Here is a 25,522-nt window from a genome sequence, read left to right as displayed (position 1 = left end):
AGAAGCTTTCTACTCCTGCAGTGGGTAAGGTTCCTGCAATGATTCCTGTGAAAGTCAGAGAAGCAATACTTAAAGAAAAAAACCTTAGACTGCGCTGGATGAACAATTCATCACATTCATAAGAATTTATTATTTTTCCTCTCAGTATCTCAGCCTGATTTACAAATATTAGGCTCATGAAGTACTGTAAGCATGTGTCAGACTCATTACCAGCCTCCAGAAAAGGAAATGTCAAGGGAGCATGGGCAGGGCTGGAAGTGCAAAAGAAAAGACTGGCAGCTATGTAAGTTTGCATTTTGACTCTATCATCAAACAGAAGTGGCTTTGTTTCTTTTTCATTTAAAGGAGGTATTCAGCATCATTGTTGCATACGAAGAACACAGTGCAACTTGTTCAAATTTGAAGTATTCCTTGAACCACTGTGATTCTTTGGGGAATTTGTGATTATATGTAAATATTTTTTTAAATTTAATACTCAAATCTTTTTTGATGTGACTGGCCTTACTTTTGGGGTAAGAAGAGAGGTGTTATGGTATAGAAAACAGTAATTATACTGAAATTTTAAGAGCTTATGTGTGAGGAAACTGTGTGGTTGTTAAGCTGAGATGGTAAAGATTTTTATATCTTCTTGTTACAGGTATAGTTAGTGTTATATTCCTTGTGATTCAGACATCATCTTTAGTCTGTAATAAGTCTGCATATTGTGGTCTTCTGGCTGAAGGTGTCAGTAGTGTGACACCTGACATGTGTTGCTGGGTGTCAGGTTTAGGTTTAATTTTAAAGATAATTTGTGTTAAATGTGGAAGAGTATCATTAAAATATAGAGACAAGTTTTATTTTACTTTATGCTAAGTGCATGTGTGTCAGTGTTCCTCTTCTTCAGTTTAAACTGATCTTTAAAAAATGAATGTTTCAGATTGCCACTATGAAGAAGAGCGAAGGTTGTTTCTGTGCCTTCCCTGAGAAATTCCATATGTTAACTTTTTAAAACTTTTTTAATCACTTGAAGTCTGAATTTCCTTGATTTCATCTTTGTCTTGCAGTGAGATACTGTTCTTGTAAGAATTTTTTCCCCTTAAGGTTTTGATACATCCTCAACTTTAATGCTAGTTCAAACATACTTTGTTCAGAGAAGCTGAAAGTCATATTCCCTTGTTAATAGATTACTGCCCTTGTTCATGCCATAATCGCACCATTTGTAAAATGGGTATAATATTTACCTCTTTTCAGGAAGCTCTTTGAAAAGGTATATAATACTGCTTTCTCTGTATAGAAATAATTAGGTGAGTTTAGTAACTTTTCATTATTTTGTCTTCAAATTTGTAGATAAATATTTTTCTGGCCTCCGCACAAGTTTGGTATGAACTTGCCCTGGAGGTGTCTGAGCTAGAGTTTAGCTCTTCATTGCTGTGGAAGTAGTGCTGGTGTGTGTTATCCCCAATGTTTGGAGTATTCTTATGCATGGTTTTGTTTTAGACACATCTTTAGTCTCTATGAATCATAAACAATGACAGTAATTTTTTTTTTTTCTTTTTGTTCTTGTGTAGTTTCCAGAGGAGGAGTGAAACGTTTTCTCTAAAGCAAGCACCAGAAGTCATTGCTGAGTTCGGAGTTTTTCAGTAGTTTACAAATCTGAGTGTAATGTAGAGATGTTATTCTAATCTAAACCCTGGACATTCCTTGGAAAAAGAAAATCACGTGACTTGATTAGATTTCTCACTTCTCGGCTAGTGGTCAGAGACTAGCAGCATGCTGGAAAGAAGCATTTCCTGGGGAGAGAGCGTCTGATTCATGCTAGCTCACTGCCTTCGCTCGCCATGGAAGTGTTCCAGCATCAGCTACTCACTCTTATTGGGGGTCTGATCTGTTTCTGTACTCTGGTAAAATGCATCAGATTTATGAAATATATATTCCCACATATCTGGAGTGCTTTGCCTCAGACTTTCTTTCGATCGCTGGGAGAATGGGCAGGTAAAAGAAACTTCCTCACCTTCTTCTTCTTGTAACTGAGTGATGGATTGTTACATTACTAATCGGGAGAGGTTTTCCTTGCATTTCCTTACCCTGTCCCTTCAGAACAAAACAGTTTCCACTAAGTGTGGTTTGTTTAATTTCTTTCTGTTTTCTCCTAGTAACTTTGGGTTTATGAGCCTGAAGGTTTTGCATACTTGGAGAGAATAGAAAAATAGTCAAACTGGTAACAGCTCATGCACCTGGTATATAGATGTGAATTCTCTCCCCATTCCTACTTCTGATGTTTTTTCTCTACTGCGAATGCTTTAGTTTTAATAGCATTGCCTATATCCTCAGTTTCCTGATATGTGAAGCAACTAGTTTATGTCTAGCATATGGTCTCCACTCTTCAAAGCAACTTTTCTTTGTTCCTGGTGACTTTGCTCCAGTCTGTTTTTTCCAAATTGGTGACCTATCCTTAATGGTATCATTAACGAGCTAAATCTACTCTAGCCTAAAAACTTCAAAGGCTGCAACTTGGCAGTACTTTTTTAAAGATATTACGCATTCTCATAAAAAACCAGAAATGTTTAATAAACACCTTCTTCTTCCTACTGATCATTGATGTTTTTCTTAAGCTGATTAGATTATCAGTATTAAGCAAGAATGAACAGGTACTGCAGTGTCTGAGTTCCTGGGCTACAGATGTCACTGATGGTGGCATCTTGTTAAGAAGTGACCTGAACAGTACTCTGCTCCTTTCCCCTGCATTAGAGACCTGATGTGTCTGGATTGAGTACATGTTTAATAAGCACATCTCACAGGGGATTAATAAGAAATGAAATCCACCCCTTTGCAGAAGACCTACCGGAATACCAGCTGCTTCTAAAGCAATACACAGGTCTCATTTGGATTTCAGTGAGGCAAGGACCTCCATTCTGTGCGTAAGGTGAGGAGGAGCACGTGGAACTTTCTGTGTAAAATCCTTGTTTCCACTGAAGGCTGAGAGACTTGTTTCCTTCAGTGGACCTTTTATGATCTCTCCTTTTTATAAACATAAAGTCTTCTGGGCCCAGTAAAATTCATAAGGCTTGGATGATTTTCTGTATCACATGGCACATGAGATCCTGAGAATCATAAAAATTAAAGTTGGGGGGTGGAAGCTTGTTTTCCAACAGATTCTTGCTTTTCATCTGCAGGTCTGCTAGAGAGCTAAAGATCCACTGCTGCTCCACTAAGGGAGTCTCTTTTCTCTGTGAAATGAGAGAGTAATTGCTCTACTGTTGGCAATGAACCTAACCATTCAAAATCACCTTGCTTCCCCAATGTCTCTTGCAATTTACAAGTCCTTAATCCACATTTTTTAGATATTGACTCATTTTCAATTTTGCTCTGAAAGCTTATGAGGTTTACCTTGAAATCACTTCAGTGCTTTCCTACTTTATTTATTTCTTCTTTATTTCTAAGGTGATAAGGATTTTCTTTCTAGAGTTCCTCTTTAGGATTAGTTTGCATAACATTTAAAGTTCAGGGTGCTTTACAAATGCCAAAGCTTGTTTACTTTCCTAGTAACACTAAATGTAAAGGTAAAATTAATAGGACAGCTCTGAAGGAAGAACATTTTATAGACGGTGGTAAGTTTGCTGTGATGTTTTCTTATATACAGAATTCTCCTGTGAGAAAGTGTTATATCAGCTTCGGTCACCAGTTAGTCCTTATCACCTACCATTCTGCCACCAACATATAAGTGAAAGACTTGCAAAGTAGAACCTGTAAAAATATGTATATGGAAGAAAGTTCTACCACCTCTTAGGTAATTGACTTGTTGCAGAGCATCTCTCCATTGAAAATATAATAACTACCTACTGCATCAGATAGGTTACTGTGGGGTAGGATTTGCTCTGAAGACAAAATGTGCTAAATGAAGTAACAAAAGGATGAAAAAGTCAGAAGGAAACAGATTTTTTAAAAGATTGATTCTGTGCTGTAGTAGAAGCATTTAGGGTGCAGTGTTCAGGAAACACAGATGATGAAGATTAAAGAATTCAAGAAAGAACAAGCTAAAGCAGAACTATAAATGGAATCCTGATTCTCCTTTTTACTTTCTCCAGTGGTCACAGGAGCAGGAGATGGGCTTGGAAAAGCGTATTCCTTTGAGGTAAGAAAGGTTACTTACCCTTAAGTTTATTTTCACAAAGTGGCAATTGCTACCCCTTCATCAGTCTCTGCAAGTTAGTAAAATTATTCTAGAATTCAAAGCCACTGTGACAAACATGGTACTAATATTTCTCCTCTTGTATGTGCAAAATAACATATCAAGTTAATAATATCATAATACCAAGTTTCTGAAAGAAAACTGGTACTGCATTTCAGAGGAAAGTCATTCATGCTTCAATGGTCTCGTCAGACCAAGGAAATAAAATTGAAACACTGAGTAATCCAAAAGATTTCATATTGTCTGTCCAGGGTAGGAAGTCACCTACATTGTCCTTTTTTACCCAGTTTCATAGCTAATCTGCTTTTTGACTTTCAGTGGGGTGGTCCAGCATTAACACACAAAATGTAATTTTCTAGCCTTTACACTTGCAAAGACATTTTTAAAGATATATCTCAAGCAACAAATGAAGGAAAAATCTGTGTAAATTAATATAAACTACAAGTTACGGCCATTATAAGGAAATCTAATGGTTTAATTAAGAATTGGTAGCTCTAGGAGCCTGCAGGAGGAGACAGTAGCACTGTGCTGACCCTGTAGCTACTGCTGTGCAGTGTCACTACAGCAGTCCTTCTCTATTCACCCATGCTAATCAACGCTGAAGGCAGGGTGGCCTTGTACTGTCTTGTACCAGCCTTGCTATTAGTGATAGTGACTGAACAGTAGATTTTCTCTTTAGTGTCTTCATTCAAAACTGGCTTCCTTTCTAGAAGCTAAACAGCAATGAAACATGAGTTCTTGTCTTCAGAGTTGAGGTGACCAGGTGAAAATGAGCAGCCTATAATGTGCAAAAGTTTAGATGTGATGCGTCCTGCTCATAAATTATAAAATACATCTCACAGGAAAGGAAAATGAGTTTGCTTTTGAATTAATTTACAGAATTTTTAGGCTAGTCTTTTTAAGTGTGTGCATTGTTTAAGCACCTACCTCATGATTTTAATTAGTGGGAGTGGCAATGCAATAACTACCTTTGAAAGTGCATTGAATGTAGGAAGCACAAAGACAAATACCAGCTATTGTAGTTTACCATTTGGCATAGTGATAAATATCACAAGCTCTCCTATGGGAAAGAAGGAAAAATGTTGCCTTCTGTCTACTCAATGAGTTGCTGTAGTGATGAGCAAACAGGAAGGGTCTGATGAATACTTGGGTCAGGGGGGAATGGGATGGGAGCAAGACAGGGAGAGGAAACATCAGAAATGCTTAAAACTTTATTTAGCACCATGATTCTTGGTGTAGTCGCATGCACATGCAGCTTGCTGAACTAACTTTGTGTGTGAGCACCTGGTGATATTTAATCCTTGTGAAGGCTGCAGGCACCTGTGAATGTCTAAATCAGAGCCTCTCTCATTGTTCTGCTTCCTTTGTTCTATATAGGTTATGCAAGACTAAATCCCATCTAAAAGGCCAGTTATAGCATGCAAATGGCTGCTTTACACCATGAGAAAAATTTAAACAACTACTGTGTTGTTTCTTTTTTTTAAAACTTGGCTGGAACTGGCTAGATTTTGTGGAACATCTGTTCATTATTTTTGGCTTTTGTGGGATGACTGAGATCCATCTTTATCCCTGTTGAAACGTACCTTCCTCCCCAGGTGGTCCCTTTGATTGAAGCTGTGCTCAGCTACTGCTCTGTGGGGCAGATCTCAAGCCTACACCACATGAGCTCATAGCTTGGCATGTCATCTTGCTGGCTGAGGTCGAAGCACACACTTGTGAGTGGCTTGTGGGTAAATAAATCTGACCCTGCTGTTTTAATGTCTGTGTACCTTTGGAGTTTCTGGCTCAGCACTACTGTCTTGCTGGTCTGATGTCAGGGTACAAAATTCTCTGATGTTCTTCTGGCGTAGGTCCCTCTGGTGTTATGGGCTGATGTGAGGGCAAGCCTTGTTTGAAGGCCACAGTGTCTGTTCTAGAGTTAGAGCTCTGACACAAGGTGATGAATCTCTTTCTGACATCCTGAGCTCAAGCACGGGCTGATAATGAATCACAAACTAATATAAGTGCTCCACACTTGTTGGTAGTATATCGTATAGGAGACTAAGGAGAGCAGGTTTTGTGTTTTGGAAGGCTAGTGTGATGTGGCTTTCTCTGTTCAGTGTTTTATGTGGAAATCCCAGTAGGTGGTTCATTGGGTAAAACCTAGCACACTGAGATCCAGGGCAAGATCACAGTATTTACTGGTTCAGTACCCTTGTTTTCAAGGTTTATGGCTAAATACAGGCCTCTGCAAAGTCTGTGAAGCTCAAGAGCTGAGTGGGGCTGAGTGAAGACCCCGGCAGCTGTGAGGTCTCAGAATACTACTTTGTTGATGTCAGGGCCCAGATTTGTCAGAGCAAATTATTGTCCCTCTTTTTTTCTGAGCTTGTGTTGAGAGGCAAGCACACATACAACTTGAGCTTATCCTCTTCTGCATGGAAGTCCAGGCTTCCAAGAAGTCTCTGTCTGTATTTCTAGCATGTCAGGGTGCTAGAATTTGAACAACTGGCCTTCTTGAGCATAAAGACCCCAACCTTTTAACTGACGGCTGTGATGTCAGAGTACTGGGATTTTGGATCTAGTTTGCTATACTTATTTCAAAAGCCAGGTTTCTATTAGATTTGGTCCATTAGTTCTTGGGCTGATGGGTTTAGATTCACCAGACTTATAACAAGGAAGAAAAATAAGTCAACTGTGAGTGTGCTGCCAGGCTGTCACATCTCTCATCATCTGTTAGCATTTCAGGTACTGGTACAGTCTTGTTTGTTCTGTTTTTCTTATGTAATAACTGCAGGTGTGCTTTAGCATCTGTTACTGGCTTAGCACCTCAAACATACTGGGTTATGGACAAGGCCATACCATACTCTGAGACTTACGGTTTAGCCTCTGCACACTTCTCATCTGATATCAGAGCACAAGCAGGATGTTGGTGGCTCACCTGGTCACTATTTTTGTTATTGTTAATCGTTCATAACTCTCTTATAAGTCAGGCCAGTGGTTGTGTCTAAATCAATATTTTAGCAGACCATTTTGAGACAGGCACTGTATTCATTTATTAATACAACAGTTTCTCAAATCTTAAACCTTTGTTTCATTTCCTGAAATTGTGCGTAGTATTACCAAAAATATAATACAAGCTAAATATGATCTGAGTTTTCCTGCTCCAGTTGCATATGTAGTCTAATTTCTCCATTTGGTCCTGGATTTACTCCTGGAAATGCTGCTATTCCACTTGTGTTGCACAGGTGCAGAGCTAGCAGAAAGCTTGCAGAATCCTTCTGCCCTGTTGTCTCAGTCCTGGTCAGCTGGACCAAAAAGGGTTGAAAGATTTGAATCATAGAGACCTTACAGGTCTGAACCCCACGCAAGGAAAGAAAAGGGGTGAAGCACTGAGGCATATCAGTACAATCGTGCGGAAGACAGAAGAATCTCTTTTGTAATAGGTAGAAATTTATGGTAGGCAGCTAAAGATTCCATAAAGCATTATTAGGGATTTTAATTTAATATATCTAATGATCCATGTAGGGTATAACCAATTTTTCAGTGTAGCACGCATGGTTTGAATCTAACACCTGTATCTTGCCTTCCATGAAGCTTTATTGTTTAAAAATTCACCTCAGACTGAGCTGCAAAAATGTGCTAGAAAATGCATGGTGACTTTATACTAATTTAATATTGGTTTAAACTTCTTAACAAGTTTGTGAGATTCCAGAGTGCAGATCCTACTTGATCTTTCTTCATTATTAGCCCCATTTCTAAATGCTAAGTTGTCATAATTCATTATGGCTGGAGTTGGTAATAATGATCTTACATTTTAGCAGTCTGAGAGGTTCAGCAGCATTTTAGTCCTTTGCCACTGGGAGTCAGGATTTCCTAACACAAGCAGCCTCACATTATGCTACTGGGAGCCAATGCTTATTCTTAACTATAAGGGGAAATACCATCCTCTAACACCAAAGACTTTTTATTTTATGAAAATGCTTTGTGCTAAGGACATCTACGCTAAAAGTTATGTATTTGAAATTTGGTAGTGTTAAAACTGATTTAACCTTTGCTGTAGATGGCCAGGAAATTCTTTTCTAAGCACAGTTCTTTTTGTTTGATTGAGGGTCATACAAAACCTATTTCTGAAAAGGATGCACATTTCTGTATGGGTGAGGAAGGAAAAACGGGTAGTCAGGTGTGTAGCCTTATAATTCTGGTTAGTCTGGTATACAGCAGCAAGGGAGAGTCCTCTCCTGATGGTTAACAGTTTTATAAGATTGCCACAAACATGTGCTTTTAGCTGAAATACAATGCAATCTTAGCGATAGGAATCATTTTTTACCTAGGTTTTAGGAGACATAGCCGAGATGATATTGAGAAGTCCAGTGAAGCAGAACTTTGGGTATATTCTATATGTGACATGGCTGATATTTGGTATTGGGTCTGAAGGCACAAAAATTAACATAATCCCCATCTGAACACCCCAAAATGGCACAAATGAGCAAGTGACCATGGAAATGGAGGCCATGTCTCTGATTGGAAATGGCTTGAGTCAAACTCATTGTGGACAAAGGGAAATCTGCTAATATGTAGGCAATTAGTGTTCTCTTCCAGAGAACTTAAAATGGAGCCCTTAAAAATAAGCTTTCGAAACTCCCGAGTGTCTTAAGTCTGTGTAGGTCTCTTTGGAGCACCCGTCAATTATGTGAGAGAGTCTCCAAAAGCACAGAATTGTGAGCATGGTCTTTGTGCTAAAAATGCAAATGGCTGTGTTGTGGCTGATACATTTAATAGATGGTCTGCCCCTCATACTCTTGATGTAGCGAATTTTTGAACAAAGGTCCTTGTTCCTTAACATTCTCTACATTGTTTTAGAAGACCCAACAGGACAAACTGTTTCCCTTCAATAGGTTTAAGGAGAAAGTGTTGCAGAGAGTGAGCTATGGAAATGAATGGGTCTTCAGTGTGTGGGCTTCACCAGTTAGTTTCTTCTTCTAAGCAAACCTGGTACTTTCAGATAATGTTGGTTTTATCTTTTGTGCTGACTAATTTATCTCTCTTTCTCCTTGCTCTCATGGGCGTTTTTCTAGTTTCAGCTTCATCTTTCCTTTCTTTATGCACACAACTCCGTTCAGCTTCCACTTGTTAATAACTTAGTTCCACAAGCTGGGGCCATGTTTCTCTCTCAAGCTTTGCCTAAAACTCTTTAACTGATGGGAATGAGAGGCCTCGGAAAAACAGGAGAAAAATGTTCTCTATTTGTTTTGCATTTGTTCTGCATGTGGTAATACCAAACTGACTATAAACAGACTGCTCTGTTAAATAGTGTTTGCAGCTATAAACTTCAACTATCACCAACATCTTTGTTGATGTACATTTGTGTGACTGTATTTTGAATTTTTATGCATGGACTTCACCTTTTTTCCTTGATTTCTTTTTTCTTTTTTAGTTTGCATCTCATGAAAAAAACAGTTAAAATTTATCCATCTGACCTGCATGGGATTTTATTTCTATTAAAACAGTATTAATAAAGTCCAAATCTTTTCAAACTCTTGAGCCTTCAATTCAATATTCTTAATCTACTTCCTCAGGATAAAAGAATGTGAGGGTGGGAGGTGATGTTGTAAAATGACTAGGAAGTCATCAACATATTTGGCCTCCCAAATCCAAGTTGAAATAAAAATGTGTTTCTGGGAAATGTCATGTTGCCTTTATTCCCTGCAGACTTTCATTCATTTGAAATTGGCTCAGATTATTTATTGTTGTTCATATTATTGGGGTTTGATTGTTGTCCAGTATATTTTTCTTGTAAGGGTCCAAGATTATACAGTGAAGGAGATATTTTGGAAGACTGTTAGAAGCCTGAGTATTGTTTGGCCTGGTGGTAATATCTGGTTTTTTCCCATTAGGCAAGCAGCAGGTGAATGAAAGCAATTATAAAAAATCCATGATTGTTTTTATTGCAAAACTGGAAAAATGCTAAAGATTCTTGTCACCGTACTGTTTTCTAACAACTTTTATATTCCTCTCTTGTAGCTGGCAAAGCGTGGATTAAATGTAGTTATGATAAGTAGAACTCTTGAAAAACTGCAGAAAGTAGCTTCTGAAGTTGGTAAGTGTTTCTCTCAAGCTTACCTTCCCATTTAGCAGGCTGGCTTTACAGGGATCTGGAGGTCTATTTCCTTAGTAAAGTATCTAGTAGGGTAGGTCCCCAGATATTGCTACAGATGTAGCCGCAGGTATTGCTCCAATACTAGCTCCAATACTACAGATAATTTCCGGTATTACTGCATTACTTGAACCCTTCTGGTCATGAATCACTTTAAAAATACATGCTATAATTCAAACGGTGCAATAGGTTGGATAAAAAAAGTGAATGTGTGTTCTTTACTGGCTTCAGCTGCCCTTAAAATCTGTAAATACAGGCAAAGGAGATACAATACTGGAGTTGTTGGAGGAATCTATGAAACAGTTTATGCTTGGGATAGAAAGGTTACCTTTAGGCTAGTCCTTGGAACATAGCAGAGTAGTAAAAATGAAATCAATGTACTTTTTTTTTAAGGTTTTCAAGTTAAATTTGGCTTTTGATAAAACAGTTAAACAGTGTGTCTTTAGAATTAATGTTCCCTTTCTTTTCTTCAAAGGAGATTAGCCATTTACTGTGGGGAAGATTACGTTAAGATTGTCAATTGGGATTTCTTTAGGAGTCAAATGAGTTTATATCCTCCATTAACTTTAAAGATTGATGTAATCAAGGTTCTTCCCACTGTCTCTTTTTCTATTCATGGCTTCTATCCACCAGTTTACTTGACTCACAGGTTGCTGTGTTAAGCATGTGCCCTCCAAGACTACCCCTCTGTCAGAAAGACTTGCCTTTAAGCAGCCTTGGCATCTGGCTCCAACAGAGTATCAGGTCCAGGATACTTATCTGCAGAGACACCAGTACATCTCTCAGAGATGTGGCAGACTTGAAGTGGGTGAAAAAGCCTGTAACTTCTGAACCTGCAGCTACCAAAATCAAGGCTTGGACTCTGAATTTTTCTGTCCAATTTCCCTCCCTTTTTTTCCAGGGACAGACTTGTTTTCTGTTGGAAAGCAAGGAGTATCAGAGGAGGAAAGCACCAAATCCCTGAATAGTCTCTATAGGCAGCCATATCCATGAGACCGATGTGACTATGGCCTACACTAGCCCCTCTTAAGTAAACAGCCATAAAAAATTAACTTCTGTGGGAATCAGGCCAGCTCTGGTGTCATTCTTGCATTTCTTTGCAGCTAAATGTTGACGAATTAAAATAATAGAAACCTGGGAGGGAAAAAAGGCTAAGGAGTTTTTATAGTTTCTTTGCATTGTAGATTATAATCAGAAGGAAAGAATGAAAACAGTAAGATTCCCGAGACTAACATAGCTAAATAAAGGAAAAAAGTGGTGAAGCCTAGAAGGATAACATACTGTAAATTCCTTTGCACTATGATTTATTATAAGGCCATCCATGGGCCCCCTTCCTAATTGAGGCCATACTGTGCTGAGTTGTGTAGCAACACGTAAAGGACTTGCCCTGTCCAGAAAGGTACTGCTGAGATAGCCTACAAACACTCCTATGTCTTGTGCAAAAGTGACCCGTGACTTTTTGCACGTGAGGGAGCTTCCCTAACTGCAGCAGCACTATCCATGTAATCCAAGGTGCGAGGAGGTGGATGGTGTGAACCCAGGAGCTCAGCCTACAGCAATCAGGTTTCCGTGTCATGTTCAGCTGGGTGGTGGGCATAAAGAGGTTTCCCAAAGCTTGCTGAAATTGGTGGCAAATCCCAGTGAGATCTTTCCATTGTTTTCAGTGGGTTTTGGCTGAAAGCCCAGGGTGACTCATGTGTTACTTATTGTGTCAGGTTGGAAATGAGTACATAACAACAAGTAGATGGCACAAACAAAAGGAAGGAGAGGAAAGTGATGAAAAGCACAGAGTATCTGATCTGGAGGGCAGTAAAATCAGCAGGGAGATCTGGATGTGGGTTTGTGTTACAGCTTTGGAAATGTTCCACTGATTCTAATTTGCAGACTCAGGCTTTACTGTAATTAAGATAAGCAGTCATTGGGAAGGAAGAAAAGTTAAACTTACTGTGATTTTATGTGAGTAAATAAACAACAGAAACTAAAAATGAAGCAGAAACTTAACCAGAATGGTTTTACTGTTTTCTAAATTTTCTAATTCTCACTGACTTTTTCTTTCTACACTGCTTAACCAAGCAGTGTCTTGCTCCAATCGGTTATCATTACCCTGAACTAACATGCAAGAAGGTTAAGGCACAGAGAGAGAGAGACAAAAAGTTTGTTGTAGGCTGTGTAAATTTGGTGTAGGACTGGTCGCATTACTCATGTTTCCTTTTTTTTAACAGCTACATCATATATCATTTTCCAATCAGTAGGACACCATAATTAAAAGACTTGCCTCCCTTTTCAACCTGACAATATTATTTGCCTAATCATACTGTCACATTCAGTTTGGATACTGAATAATGTAAATGAAAGAGGTCTAAAGTGTGGATAATTCCACAGACCTCAGTGTTTGGCTTTCAAACAGTCCCGTGGACCACAGGTGTGCCTGCAAACTGCTCTCAGAGCTCCAGCAGGCAGAAATCCACCATAAGAAAAACATTTCTCTAAAGAAGCACTGGAATTGAAAGCCAGATTTCCATCCACTCAGACAGCAAAGCTCTTTTAGAGTGAGATAGAAGATAATAAAGTAAGTCTTGTGGAGGGCAGACAGAGGGGACCATTACACCAGGTATACTGTTCATTTAACACGTATAGTATTGTGGTTGTGCAACATTGATCAAACCATAAAACCAGAAGATTAGAAATTATGGAATGCTACTAACTGCACTCCTTTTTTATTTCTTCTGCCTACACTTCCTAAGCAAGCTGTACAGATGGAGCTAGGTCCTGATTGAAAAGTCATACTTTAGGATCTATTTGTATGACCAGGATCTGTACTGTTTAGCTATTAATGCGAAACAAACAAAAGCCACTTCTGTAAGACATAAAAATTATTCACTGGGGTTTTTTGGGTTTTAGTTGTTTTGGTTTGGGGTTTTTTTTGAGAAGAAAAAAAATCTGTATTTAAGGAAAGATAAGGTGTGTGATCCTCAGAAAGCAGCAGTAAATACAGCTGCACCAGTTTAAACTAGCTGAGCATGCAGTTCATGCTTTCGGGTTTGGTGAAATCATGTCTGTTAGTATAGAATAAAGCAGTGAACATAAAAATCACCCCACAGAATTGTCAAGAACCAAATGTCTTGCTCCCACTAAGACCTGTAAAGGTGCTAATTCATTTAGCTGTGCCCCCTGCTGCAGGTTCAGTTTCCAGTCTGTTCTACTGTGTCCTCCACCCCTTGTCCTTCCAGAGCTAGCTCCGAGAGCTAAGCAGGTAACAAGCTGAGATCACTGACTAGCATAAAACAACTCACTTGGCACATCCTTCCTTCGTCCTCAAAAGATGTAAAAAAATGCCTGTGTGTCTTGCTGATCACTTGAGGTAAAGCGTTATTGCTCAGTGCTGTTCTCCCAATATGCACCTCTACATAACAGAGCGCTTCAGGGCCTTGACCGATGTTCTCAGTGCTCTGGTAACTAGTAGCAATTCCCGTGTATTTTTGCTCACTGAGTTTGTGTTCTCTGGTCTCTTCTATCATCTTTTGCAGTTCTGCTTTTACAGTAGTTCTTCTTGTTTCTTCTCTATTTTTCTGTTGTTTCTGAAACTGAGTTATCTCATATTTCTGAGGAGATACATTTCTCCAAAAGACTTTTGAAATGTAGCCAGAACTTGTGCTTTATAGTCTAACAGAAACTTTTATCTTTGTCCCCAGTCTTAAATCTTTTTTAAACCTTTCTGTTATTAAAATAACTTTTCATTTTGCTCTCTTCTCTGCAAATTTCCACTGAATATGAATGCCATCTTTCCGTGAGTGCTTCTTTCTTCATATTCAAATTTTGTTATAGTACTTCAAAAGGGACTCCTCTTTCTACAAAGATCAGTTCTTCTGTTGCTCAGACATTCATTTTGCTACCTCAGGTTTTCAGAAGATCTTCATAACTCTCTAAACAGAAAAGGAGTTTCTGGCAGACTGCATGTCCTAACCAACTTTATGCTTCATCATGATTTATTCTCCTCTTGGTAAATTTCAAAAGGCAGCACATTATCCTATCTGACAAGTGGGATTCCCAAGTGATCTGAGATCAGAGGGAGTTAGATGTTTCCTTCTTAATGATGCATTTTATAACACATTGGATTAAACAACTCCGTTAAAGTTTTTAATTTTCCTTAAATTGGTTTTCTCTTCATTTTTTAAAAATACAATAACCTGTTCTGATGTTTGAAAACCTAGCTTTTTGCTTCTGGCACACTTAGGACTTTTAAAAAGGGGTGGAATGGCTTGTGTCTTCAATGACTGTCATAAATATTTGTCACAGAGAAGGAGAGACTTAAGAAACATTGGAAATTATTTTTTGGCTCTCTCCTTTGCAGAATTGTTATCATTTTCTGAAGAGCTATCCCTGGATAATTCATTTTTCAGCATGATAGTTTTATTGTTTTTTAATACATTGTTTTATTCTTAAATGAGACAGAGGAAAGCCATCTGGAGTACTTGTTTGTTGGCTGACAGTGCTGGTTGCAGCACTACAGTTCTGTACAGACAAGGGGATGCAGAGAAAGTCCAAATGGTTTGTTTGATCCTCATTTTTATGTTGCTCTAGTTTTGGCTGCCCTTCTCATTGCCCGCAAGAAAGATGGCCACAACATCACTACACTTTTTAAGACCATCTCGTTTTGTTTATAGAGCTCTTCACTCAGAAGGTCACTGTAGGTGTCTGCTCCAGCTGTTGCTCTGTTCTTTCCCTTCACTGCATTTACACTCACAATGTCCTTTTCTTTATAGTTCTACCATTCCCCCAGCCGGGGACCACTAGGGGGTCATTTGCCACTAGAGCTGCTTTTATAGGTTGAAGGTTCAAAGGGTGTTTTGTCCCTTTCATACACACAACTGCAGCTTGGAAAGAGGGCAAGAAAAAGAGCACTCCTTCCTCCTTTCTTCTGCCATGGAGACAGATGTCCTCTAAAATTGCACGCAAGACGCAGCCCACATTTCAGATCTGGAGTCAGAGCATCTGCGGTTTCTGAAGATCACTTGTGTTACTTGGGTAGCATAAAGTGGTCAACACTTGCAGTGTAGCAAGGGGACAAGGAGGGAACAACATCCTCTCACCCTCCAATGCAGGTGCTGTTTTGTTGCAAACTGTCCTGCTGGACCAAAGCCAGCTTTCTGCCAGCCTTGCTCTCCTGCAGGAGCTGGTGCAAGGCCTCTTCCTAAATTCTGAATGTATGCAAGGGATGAGGCAAGATTTCTGGGTAGAAATTAGCGAATATGATTCCTATTAAAAGCAATGCTCCCTGTTACTTGTATGATAAAATCAAGCTCCAAACAAGCAGAGGTGGTTTCCCAAACAGGACCGAAAGCAGACTTTCTGTCATCCATGTGCACCTGAATTCCTGCCACTTGCAGCAAGTCTGCAATCTAATTGTCTACTGACATTTCCAAGCTTCGCTTGTCACTTTTTCAGCAAACTTCATCTGGATTTCAGGTTGCCCATAAAACTTGAAAGCAGGTTTAGTAGCAAGAATTTACAATGTGAACATCTAGTTAGAAGAGACCTTACTGGGCCCCTTTAAAGGAGAACCTTGCCTTTAAAATGAGTAAATAAGAGCCTCTACCTCTTTTTCTCGTGAAACTTCATTGAAAATATGAACAGCAATAAATCAACTGCTGAGAAAAATGGTTATGTACAGCTGGGCTCCACTCCTGCATAGCAATGACACTGGAAAAATCATACACATTTCCCTTTCCCTTCTGTGTAAATTGACGTTGTAAAATTTAAGCTATACCCTTCCTTAAATGCCTTTTAGTTCTGCAAAATCCTGGGGAAGGTTCAGTCTATGGGAGTGCAAATGTCAAAATAGGAGAGGAAATGTTTGAAAATAATGCAGAAAATACTGCATCACATCCAGCCCTGTTTTCCCCTCCTCCCACATGAAAAGATAAGCACTGCTTGTTAAAATGTTCATCTTATACATGAAAACACTTTAAAACAATTCTGCAAAACTGTGCTTATGTAGAGGATCTGGCACCCACATTCACTTGCCTAATGTATGCTGACAGTGTTCATTTATAAATGTTATGATAACCAGGGGAGGAAGTTCTGTGTTGTTTATTTCTGCGTTTTTTTTCTTACTGAAGGACCAAATGGTGTTTAGATTTTGTGAGGGAACTTCCATTGATTTCAGGGCATAAATTCATTCTGTATTTGCCAGGCCATTTTCTTGAAAACAACTGGGTACAGTGAGAGTGTTTTGCTTGTGTTTTGATCTTTCTTAAAGCAAGAAAGTTGAAACAATTGCTTACTGTATAGCAGACATTACTAAATGAGACATCTGATTGTTTCTCTCATTACTTAATCACAGCTCTCCCTCTCTCTGAGTAAATGCAAAGGAGTTTCTATTTTTTTTTTCTTTAATTACAGAGCAGGCCACAGGTCAAAAGGTGAAGGTTATACAAGCTGATTTCACCAAAAATTCAGTATATGAGAACATTGAAAAAAGTCTGCAAGGCTTGGATATTGGTGTTCTGGGTGAGTCACTAAGGTCTGTTAATTGAAGAGTACTTTATGGCTGCAGTGTATTAAACCAAGATAATTCTTGGTTTAATATCGAGATGTATCATAACAACTTGTTAGGCAACACTTAAAACCAAGCATACAGCTGCCTAATGCATTTGAGCCTTAGTTATCATGAATAAGTTTTAAAAGTGAATTAAGATTCTCCGAAGGCATCCTGTTTCTCTGTACAGTAGCTTCTTTACTGTGAAACCCCTTCTGCCGCTTTATAAGCAGCATCCAGCTTGTGGGGTGACTTCTTCCCTGTTTGGCCTCAAGGAATTAGTTTTCAGTATTGGTTGTTTTATAGCTGTGTGCAATTCTTATATTCAGTCTGAAATGAGCCTGTGGCTAACCCTAGTTGGTACAATCCACACAGCAACAATGAAAATGTGTTTTTTTGGGAAGTTCTGGGGTTTTCTTTTTTGTGAAGAAAATCATCCTTTTAATAGTGAAACAAATGAAACAACAACAACAAAACACAAACAAACAAACAAAACCCCAAACTGTAGCAACAGACTGTGTTTCTGTTCCCTGAAGTCAGTACTGATCGGTACTGATGACTTCAGTGAGAACCAGACTCAATGCTAAACAACATTTCTCTTCACATGGAGCTCAAAAGCTTCCGAGTCTCAAGGAGAAGCCATATGTTTAACTAGCTGAACTATGCACTTTGTCTAAATTTGGTTCTTATCATTGTGTTTCCTTTGGTTAGTTAACAATGTTGGAATGCTTCATAATCCTCTTCCATGCCGTTTCCTTAATGGACCAGACATAGATGAGGTAGGATTACTCTGTGGGTTTCTACTTCCAATATAACAATGAGGAGCTGTAATTCCACTCAACAAAGGACAGATTCTGCCCCTGCTACAATCAGCACGTATTTAACTGTTCAGCTGAGTGGGAAAAGAACTGAGCCTGAAGGAACATATTTTGATTTGGTTTTAATGCTCAGAAGAGCTTTCAAGAGAAAAAGAACAGTAGATCTCAGGTAACTTGCAGCCAGAACTCAGCAATAGAGGGGAGAGCGCAGCTGGCCTGGTTGTAGCGGGGATCAGCAGCCACTCTGGCTCACTGCTCATCTGTAATGTAATGGAGTCCAGCCTGGCCACAGACACAGCTGAAGTGTTGGGTTCTTGTTAGTATTATTAAAACTTACTTTCTTTGGAACTCCATTGCTTAAGTACATGAAAAAATGAAAAAAAAAAAAATCCACCTCATTTAAACAGTTTGCTTTGGGGGGGGGAGGAATTAATTTACACATGTAGAACAGTTTGACAGGATTAAGGATGTGATCAAGTTTTTCATTGCCTTATTGTTATTTACTTCTACAGTATTAACCAAGAAAAAAACCAGAGTTTCTAAGTATGTTTCTTGCTAGTACCTGTCTCAGGTATACAGTCTGTATATCATCATCTACTGCAAACAAGAGATCCCCGAGCAGGCTGCTTCCCTCAGAGCTGCAGCCATACGGTGGCACCTCTGCTGCTGCTATGGCTTGTGTTTGCTTGCTGGTCTTGGGAGCATGTCTCTACGTGGCAGTGCTTTTGCTGCACAGTCTACCTCTGTCACTGGAGCCACTCAGTCTCAGCCTGGTACCTCTGTAATTTGTTGTCTGTTTGCATCCAGCTTGATTTGCTGGTGCTATCACTGCCTGGCACCAGCCTTCTGGGTTTCGCCACATGCAAAGACGTGGCCGGGCAAAACGGAGGGCACAGAGTCAAAGGGGTGCAAAGCAGATTTGAATGCCGTGTTTAAAATAAAATTAATCAGTGCTCACCTGCCTTTGAGTATCCCACGTCATAGGCACAGTCAGTGACAACTGGAGGCAAGCAAAGCAGCTCTAAAAGCAACTGCCTTGCTAGAAAGCTTTTCAGTTGGAATTGCTAGCTTTGTCACCTAGGTAAGCTACAAATTCTGTGAAGTTAACTATGAACTTACTGTTTTCTTGCTTCCTGCAGAACCTTGTCAACTGCAACATTATTTCTGTTATAAAGGTATGTGACACACATCTATGTTACATCTGTAATTATTTTATTGGAAAAAAATCAGTCCCACACAAGAGTGACGAACTAGCTTTCCTGTGTATTTTCATTTAATTTATCTGCAGATAGTAATTTTCAGCAGGAATGTCAGCATTATTTTAAGGACCGCACCTGCTGCCTGTGAAATATTTTGTTCAGAGCTGACTGGAAATGTTTTAACATGGTTGCTTGGTTGAGATACATTGTACACTGTAGCTGGAACATTTCGCAAAAACGTGTTGGTTTCTGTGAAAATGGAGATCTGCTTCAGAGTCGAAATCTTCAAGAGAGGAAGATCTGCAGTTTGACTTTTTGTACTGTATGTGCATTTTTGACACAATTTTGTTCTGTAAAAATATTTTCATATGAGTGCAGGACAGAAACTTAAGGAGTTGACTCACAGTTCTGTATTGTTACCTCTTGGTCTTAATTTTGGTTGGCTACTTCCCTTACAAGAACAGTTAGTATTTCATGCTTCCACCTCTGATTAAGATTTCATTTGCTCTGCTGTTTGCAAGCAGCATGTTAACATGAACAACAGCCGAACAAGAGCTTTGTAGTTCATCTCAGCCTTGGTTAATGCCTTTCTAAACATGACATGAAAATTACCAGCAGATGTTCATCTGTCTTTGGCTAGCAAACTTTACATCCCAAATTCATACTGCTGTTTAATGACTTCAAATAATAAATCATGTAATATCAGTCAATTGAAACAAATTCTTCCATGAAATAGTTTGATGAACTTTCTGCTTCTGGGTTTTATTCTATTTATATGTCAAAAAAAGAGAAATATCTGCAATATAGATGCCTCACAAAAAACGGGCAAACATTTTGTACCCTGTCAGTCTAGATACAAAAGGGTTCTCCCTTTAACATTTCTCACCATACACATGCCTCGGAATCAACCTGTTCTGCTTCATGAGGGCCTGGGGATTCCTTTCTCCCACTGCTGCAACCACGTCCTTTTCAGTCTTTCATGAACATTCACCTTCCTCCAAAACACAAAGAAGAAATCATGCTCCAAATCAGCATTCCTCATGATTAGGTCCAAATCATCTTTAAATCTGTTTGGGTTTTTTTTCCCTGCTCCCTGCTTTGATTCCTGCTAGGATCCTGCTCACCACTTCTTGCAGTGGGATGCCCGAGCTCCAGGTATTCCTGGCTCTGACAGATGCCAGCGGGATTTTCAGCACTGCAAAAGCAGGACCTTTTCCCATGTTTTCCACTTTACTTGCAGATTCCCCTTCAACCAAGCTGATGTGACCCACTGCATTGTCATCCTTTCTGAAAACAAAGCTTGTGAACCCCACCGTGCTCCTACTATCCTATTATGCACAATGACACTACTGAAAAAATAGGGAATTAACAAGGACTGAATCAAGCTGCACCATTCTCTTGCACTACTTTTCATTACTGCCCTTTATAGTTAAGTCACGCTCTTATCCTATGAAGATTCATACGTTATGTGTGTTTTTATAAAGAGTCAATAGTATGAATATGAATACACTAGGGACTTAGGCTTATTCTAAATAATACTCTTCAAATACAACAAACAGAACCAGATTACTTACCTAAAAATGGATTTAATTGTACTTTAAAAATCACAAGCATGATTAAGTCTATTGTTAAAATAAGAACGAATGATTAAATAATGAGCATCGAAAATTATCCTAAAGCTCTGTTTGGTAGCAGAAAAAAAGTTTTCTTTTCATGATTTTCATCTATTTCTGATCCAGGTAGAGCCAGAAGCAAAAATGCAAAACACTCTGAAGTTGACTTTCTCCTTACAGTTATGGTTCAGTATTGAAGAATGATGAAATTCAGACACTGGTGAAAAGCTTTGGATAAACATAAGACTGTCACTACTTAGAAGACTAACCTTAGGAATTTTTTTGACAATTCAGATTATTTGCAGGCCATTAACATTTCTAAAATGTTTTCCAAAACTTTGAATGTGCCACATGTTAGCTGTTTGAACCATATACATATGGCTGGGACTTAAGCAAGTGGAAATCCTGTGAATAAAACAAGATCAGTTGAAAAATGCAAACAGAAAGAGAGAGAAGGATATAATTTTTAACATATTTGTCTTACAGATGACAAAAATTATTTTGACACAAATGGAGCCAAGGTAAAAATCATTTTTTCTGGAATTTTTGATAGGTTTTAGCTGCTACTTCCAGTTTATTCAGTGGTAGCTATGCTTTTTCATTATTAACTTCTGCACTTTACAGTATGTCAGTCAGTAAGATTTTCTTCTGTTGCTTTTAGTGCTGTGTGAATGAATGATAGGAACTGCCACAAATTGTCAGTCAACTGTGGAACAAGACAGAAAATATAAAATATAGGTCTGTGTCCAGTAAAAACATGCAGGTGTTGCAGAAATAAAATGGCATGTGATGGGTCTAATTAGGCAACAAATGGCATCTGGATATATTGTCATATTCTTTTAAGAGTGGTAGCTGTACTTGGAATAATAGTTTTCAAGCTCTGGAAATACCTGTACTACATCAGAGAGATTAATTCAGCTATGCAATTAAGGATCCCTTTTCTCCTTTTAATACAATTTGTATTTTAGGCATGGGGGTCCTTAAACCAGAAGTTAAGGTCTTCAGATAAAGTTTGTAGAAAGCATTGTTAACTGCTGCATTTTAGAGGACAGTGCATACTTTTTTGTTTTGGCAACAAAATAAGCTCTTACTGTTTGGTTTGTTTTGGTTTGATTTTTTTTTTTCCCCCTTGTTGCTGCTGAATGAATTGTTTTTAGTGATTTGTACAGGGAGTTGTGAATAGGGAAGCTAAAACAACAGATGCATGGAGCAGGAAAAAGAATGTGCTGGCTAATGAGCAAAAGGGACCTACCAATTACTTAGGAGCATAAAATCTTTCCTCTGACGGCAGTTTTTGCTCTGTTAGATCTACAATAGCACGTACAATGTTCCCATGGTTCTGATTGCACTAGGCATTTAAATTTCACTTACGACATGATTCCTAGCTGTTTTAGACTTAATTGCACCTAACTAAACCATAAAAATTGGGCCTTTGGAAAGTGTAGTCTACAGTATAATAGGAGAGCTATGCCTTCTGCGGGGAAAAAGTTGTTTCCAACTTGTGTAGGCATTTACGCTAATACTGTCAAATGTAAACTGAATGTAACTGTTTAAATTTCAGACAAAAAGGTCTTATTCTGAATCTGTCCTCTGGTCTCGGTACTTTCCCTTGTCCATTATACACAATGTACTCAGCTTCTAAGGTAAGTCATTCACATTGCTTTGTAAAGAAATCCCCATCAAGTGTTCACCGAAGTGTTTGTATCAGCAATACAGGGCCAGGTATTCAGGACATAAATCAGCATTGCTCCACTGAAATAATTAAGAGATGTGAATGAGCACTAGCTGAGAACTAAGAATAAGTGAAACTATGTAAATGAAATCAGTTGAAGGTATGTCTGATCATCAGAACATTTATTCCTTTGATTAAATAGTATTATACCAGTGGTCACAATCTGTCCTTGTTCCAGCAAGTGATTTTTACCAGGCTGGCTTAGCTAGTTTACACAAAACCGTAGATGCACAAAAAGATTTTGCTTATGGAACCAAGAATAAAATTCCTGGTAGGTGGGTGGTGAGTTGACTGACTTCATAGATTTCACTTCGAAATTTTGCTCTGAATTAAAACCCCAGAGCTCATAAAAATGAGGAGTGAATGATTTTTATTGAAACTCCAAAAGCAACTTGCTCAGCTCAGGTTTGCTCCAAATTAAAAATTCTAACAATATTTGCTTGAACATAACTAAAGTTCAGCTTGGTAAGAAAAAACTAGTTATTCTTGGTAAGAAATTCTAGGTTTCCATTTCCTTTTTCTCTTTTTAACATAAGTTCCTCATTACTCAAAACTTGAACTACATTCAAACCAGCCAATTTTAGTTCCTTAAAGAAGTTTGGTTAACATTATTTCAAAGTGATATGGTACATTGGTTGTATTGTTTTGACTGTTTTCATACTTGGATATCTTTTACCTTTGTTTCTTTTTAAATGGACTTTTTTTGTAGTGCCCTGAAAGGAAACTATTTTACTTGTCAGCATATTGATGTTTCATGCAATATCATGACACTATTGGTGTTTAAATTGTAGGACCTGTCAAATGATGGCTTTGAAACACTGTCATTTTTATTCCTTAGTAGGACTTTTATATTTCTAATTGTAGAGGAGTGATCCAATTGTCAAGTTTCTGAATATTTCTCAAAGATCTAACACCTAAAATCAGTCTTAAAAGAAACTCAACTTTTACACAAAGAAGTTAGTACATGTGTACTCTTCATGGTGTGGAGAAAAACTTAGAAAGATAAACCCTAAAGGTTGAAGCTATAAAAACCCCCAAATGCCCAAATACATGACTTTGAAAATATTTGTAGGCTATGCTAATAGGTATATACTGAAGGTATGAGTTGTATTTCAATCCCCTTCTTATTGCAAGACAAATAACAGTGTAAGCCTTGAACTGGGAGGGTAGGTGTCAGCCAGAGAGGACAGCCACATGAAACAATAACTAGGATCAATGGGACTCAGGCATTTATATCTCTGCATTTTCACAAATGTGAGAAAGCTTTCAGTCCAGTCTGCAGTAGTACTTGTTTCATGTCTGGCTTGGGCCAATGTCAGGCTCCATCTTTTCTGGTGCAGATAAACAGTCAATCTTGCCATTGCTCATGTGCACCAGCAGAAAATGTATCTTGAGAAGTTCATTTGTATGTTTTTCACCACTGCACTGTGCCTTAGGTTGTATGATGCGTGGTCATTTTTATTAAGGACCTGTTTGCACATATTTGTGAGCGTATGTGAACTTACTTAGTTTCCTATGCTAATGTTATTTTGTTTTATTTTATTCTAGGCTTTTATAAGCACTTTCTCCAAAGCACTACAAGCAGAGTATAAGGCAAAGGGAATTATCATACAGGTGATGCTTTATCTTGCCATATTTGCCTTCATCTTAACAAATTCTTCAAAAATATCTGAGATGCCTAAATCTATATAGTGTAGCTGTCCTTGGTGAAGTGCTCGATGACCATATCAAAGATTTCTTTCTACCCTGTGTGCAGCTGTAGGCTTTTTTCCTTATACCACCATAGTACCATTACTTATTCCACATAGTGCCTTAATCCATTAAAAATATCTTCATAATTTGTCAGATGCTGTAGGATTCTGCAGAATGAATGCCCTTATCTAAATGCTAGATGACATTACACTGTTGTTATGATTTCTTATTTCAGGTAGTGGCTCCTTACGGTGTTTCTACTCCAATGACAATGTACCAAAAACCCGGTATTATTACCAAGACAGCAGAAGAGTTTGTTAGTGAATCACTGGATTATGTCACCTTTGGAGATGAGATTTTTGGATGCTTAGCCCATGAAATGCTGGTAATTGAATTTGATAGTGTGTAAATGGGTCCCAAAGGCTGAACCAAGGCTCTCTGGGCTCAGCAGGTTCTTTTGACTGATTTCAGAGACCTTAAGGTTGGACGTCATATGAGAAACAGTGAATAGGTTATTAAGGCTAATATGACACCAGTAAACTATGAATGGAGGAATACACAAGTAAAGCATAGTGGTATCAGCACAGTGTGGCTTTCTCCACTTTTGTGTCTTGAGCTGAGCTCAGTTTTCTATCTGGCTAGTCTTTCTATTTTCTCCAGCTGCCTGTTTTCATGACCCTATTAAGAATATTTCCGAGACCCCTACTCCTTTACAGAAATTGGCCAGAAGATTCAAAAGTCATTAGTGGGGAAGGGAAAGGACATAAAACCAGACTGTGCTATCACATAAACATCATTTTCTTAGGATACCAAGCTAACAGAATAAATATTTATACATGGCAGCTGGTAACAATGAGCATTTAATGAAAGTATAGGGGTGAGAACAGATTTGCTGAAAACTGAGAGGAATGAATATTTCCCTCTAAGAGAAACACACGTACTGAAAGTATAAAGTAAAAGCTTTTGGATTTTCTGGTTTCTACGACCTTTCTGAACACTCAGTTAATTTCTTTCAAGAGGTTCCTATAACCCTTTGCCTTTGTATTGTTTTTGCTTGATTATTCTGAAGGCATGTGTCCTGCAGTTCATCCCTTTATGGGTATTCCACAGCGACAGACTTCAAGAAGCGGTCCTGCATGCATTTACCGGTTATCTGAAGAAGAGGTGGAGGAATCCCTAACAGAGTCATTTTTTTCAGAAGATGTACAATGGGAAGCCCCAGCAGGATGCATTTTACTGTGTCTCTGTGTATGTGTGAATGTGGAACGAATCAAATCAGTTTGAGCCATAGCTCCATCCAAATCACCTATCAAGTGATAAGTTATTTGATCCAATGAATCTATTAAGCAAATTAATTCCTGTCCCTTTCCAAAGACCATGAAATTTGCTAGAGTAGTTCCAGTGACTTCTGTGGGCCTTAGATAGGGCCTAAGAAATTTATGTTACTATTTTAACATAAGCTTGGAGGCCACAAATATTTACACTTATTTGATGTTCATGAATAAAACAGTAATTTGCTTTATTTCCAAACTTGTTCACAGTTTGTTTTGATGCTTTCAGTGAGTGTTTCGTGTCTTTGGTTTCTTCTGAAGAGTCAAGGAAATTTGCAAGAACAAAAGAAAGCTTTCA

At 38.5% G+C, this 25,522-nt stretch overlaps 1 protein-coding gene across 1 annotated transcript; it reads left to right on the top strand.

The window, feature by feature from the left end:
* The first annotated feature begins 1,781 nt into the window (after positions 1–1,781).
* HSD17B3 (hydroxysteroid 17-beta dehydrogenase 3) lies at positions 1,782–25,314 on the top strand. The gene is made up of 11 exons (XM_009489715.2): positions 1,782–1,971; positions 4,065–4,111; positions 10,169–10,244; positions 16,704–16,811; positions 17,551–17,618; positions 18,797–18,832; positions 20,956–20,990; positions 22,031–22,112; positions 23,750–23,815; positions 24,129–24,278; positions 24,963–25,314. Exons 1-11 carry the CDS (start codon positions 1,818–1,820, stop codon positions 25,071–25,073), a joined length of 933 nt encoding a protein of 310 aa, XP_009487990.2. The 5' UTR covers positions 1,782–1,817; the 3' UTR covers positions 25,074–25,314.
* The last annotated feature ends 208 nt before the right edge of the window (positions 25,315–25,522 follow it).

The sequence above is a fragment of the Pelecanus crispus genome, chromosome Z (assembly GCF_030463565.1).
Source record: "Pelecanus crispus isolate bPelCri1 chromosome Z, bPelCri1.pri, whole genome shotgun sequence".
In the NCBI taxonomy this organism is placed as follows: domain Eukaryota; kingdom Metazoa; phylum Chordata; class Aves; order Pelecaniformes; family Pelecanidae; genus Pelecanus; species Pelecanus crispus.
Note: the sequence above shows the minus strand (reverse complement) of the source record. Positions and strands in the feature narration are given on the sequence as shown.

Excerpts from the sequence above, each read along its gene's own strand:
- HSD17B3 (XM_009489715.2), top strand. The coding sequence starts at position 1,818 with ATGGAAGTGTTCCAGCATCAGCTACTCACTCTTATTGGGGGTCTGATC. Across the intron at positions 1,972-4,064 it reads ATCGCTGGGAGAATGGGCAG|TGGTCACAGGAGCAGGAGAT; the intron begins GTAAAAGAAACT and ends TACTTTCTCCAG. Across the intron at positions 22,113-23,749 it reads CAATGTACTCAGCTTCTAAG|GCTTTTATAAGCACTTTCTC; the intron begins GTAAGTCATTCA and ends ATTTTATTCTAG.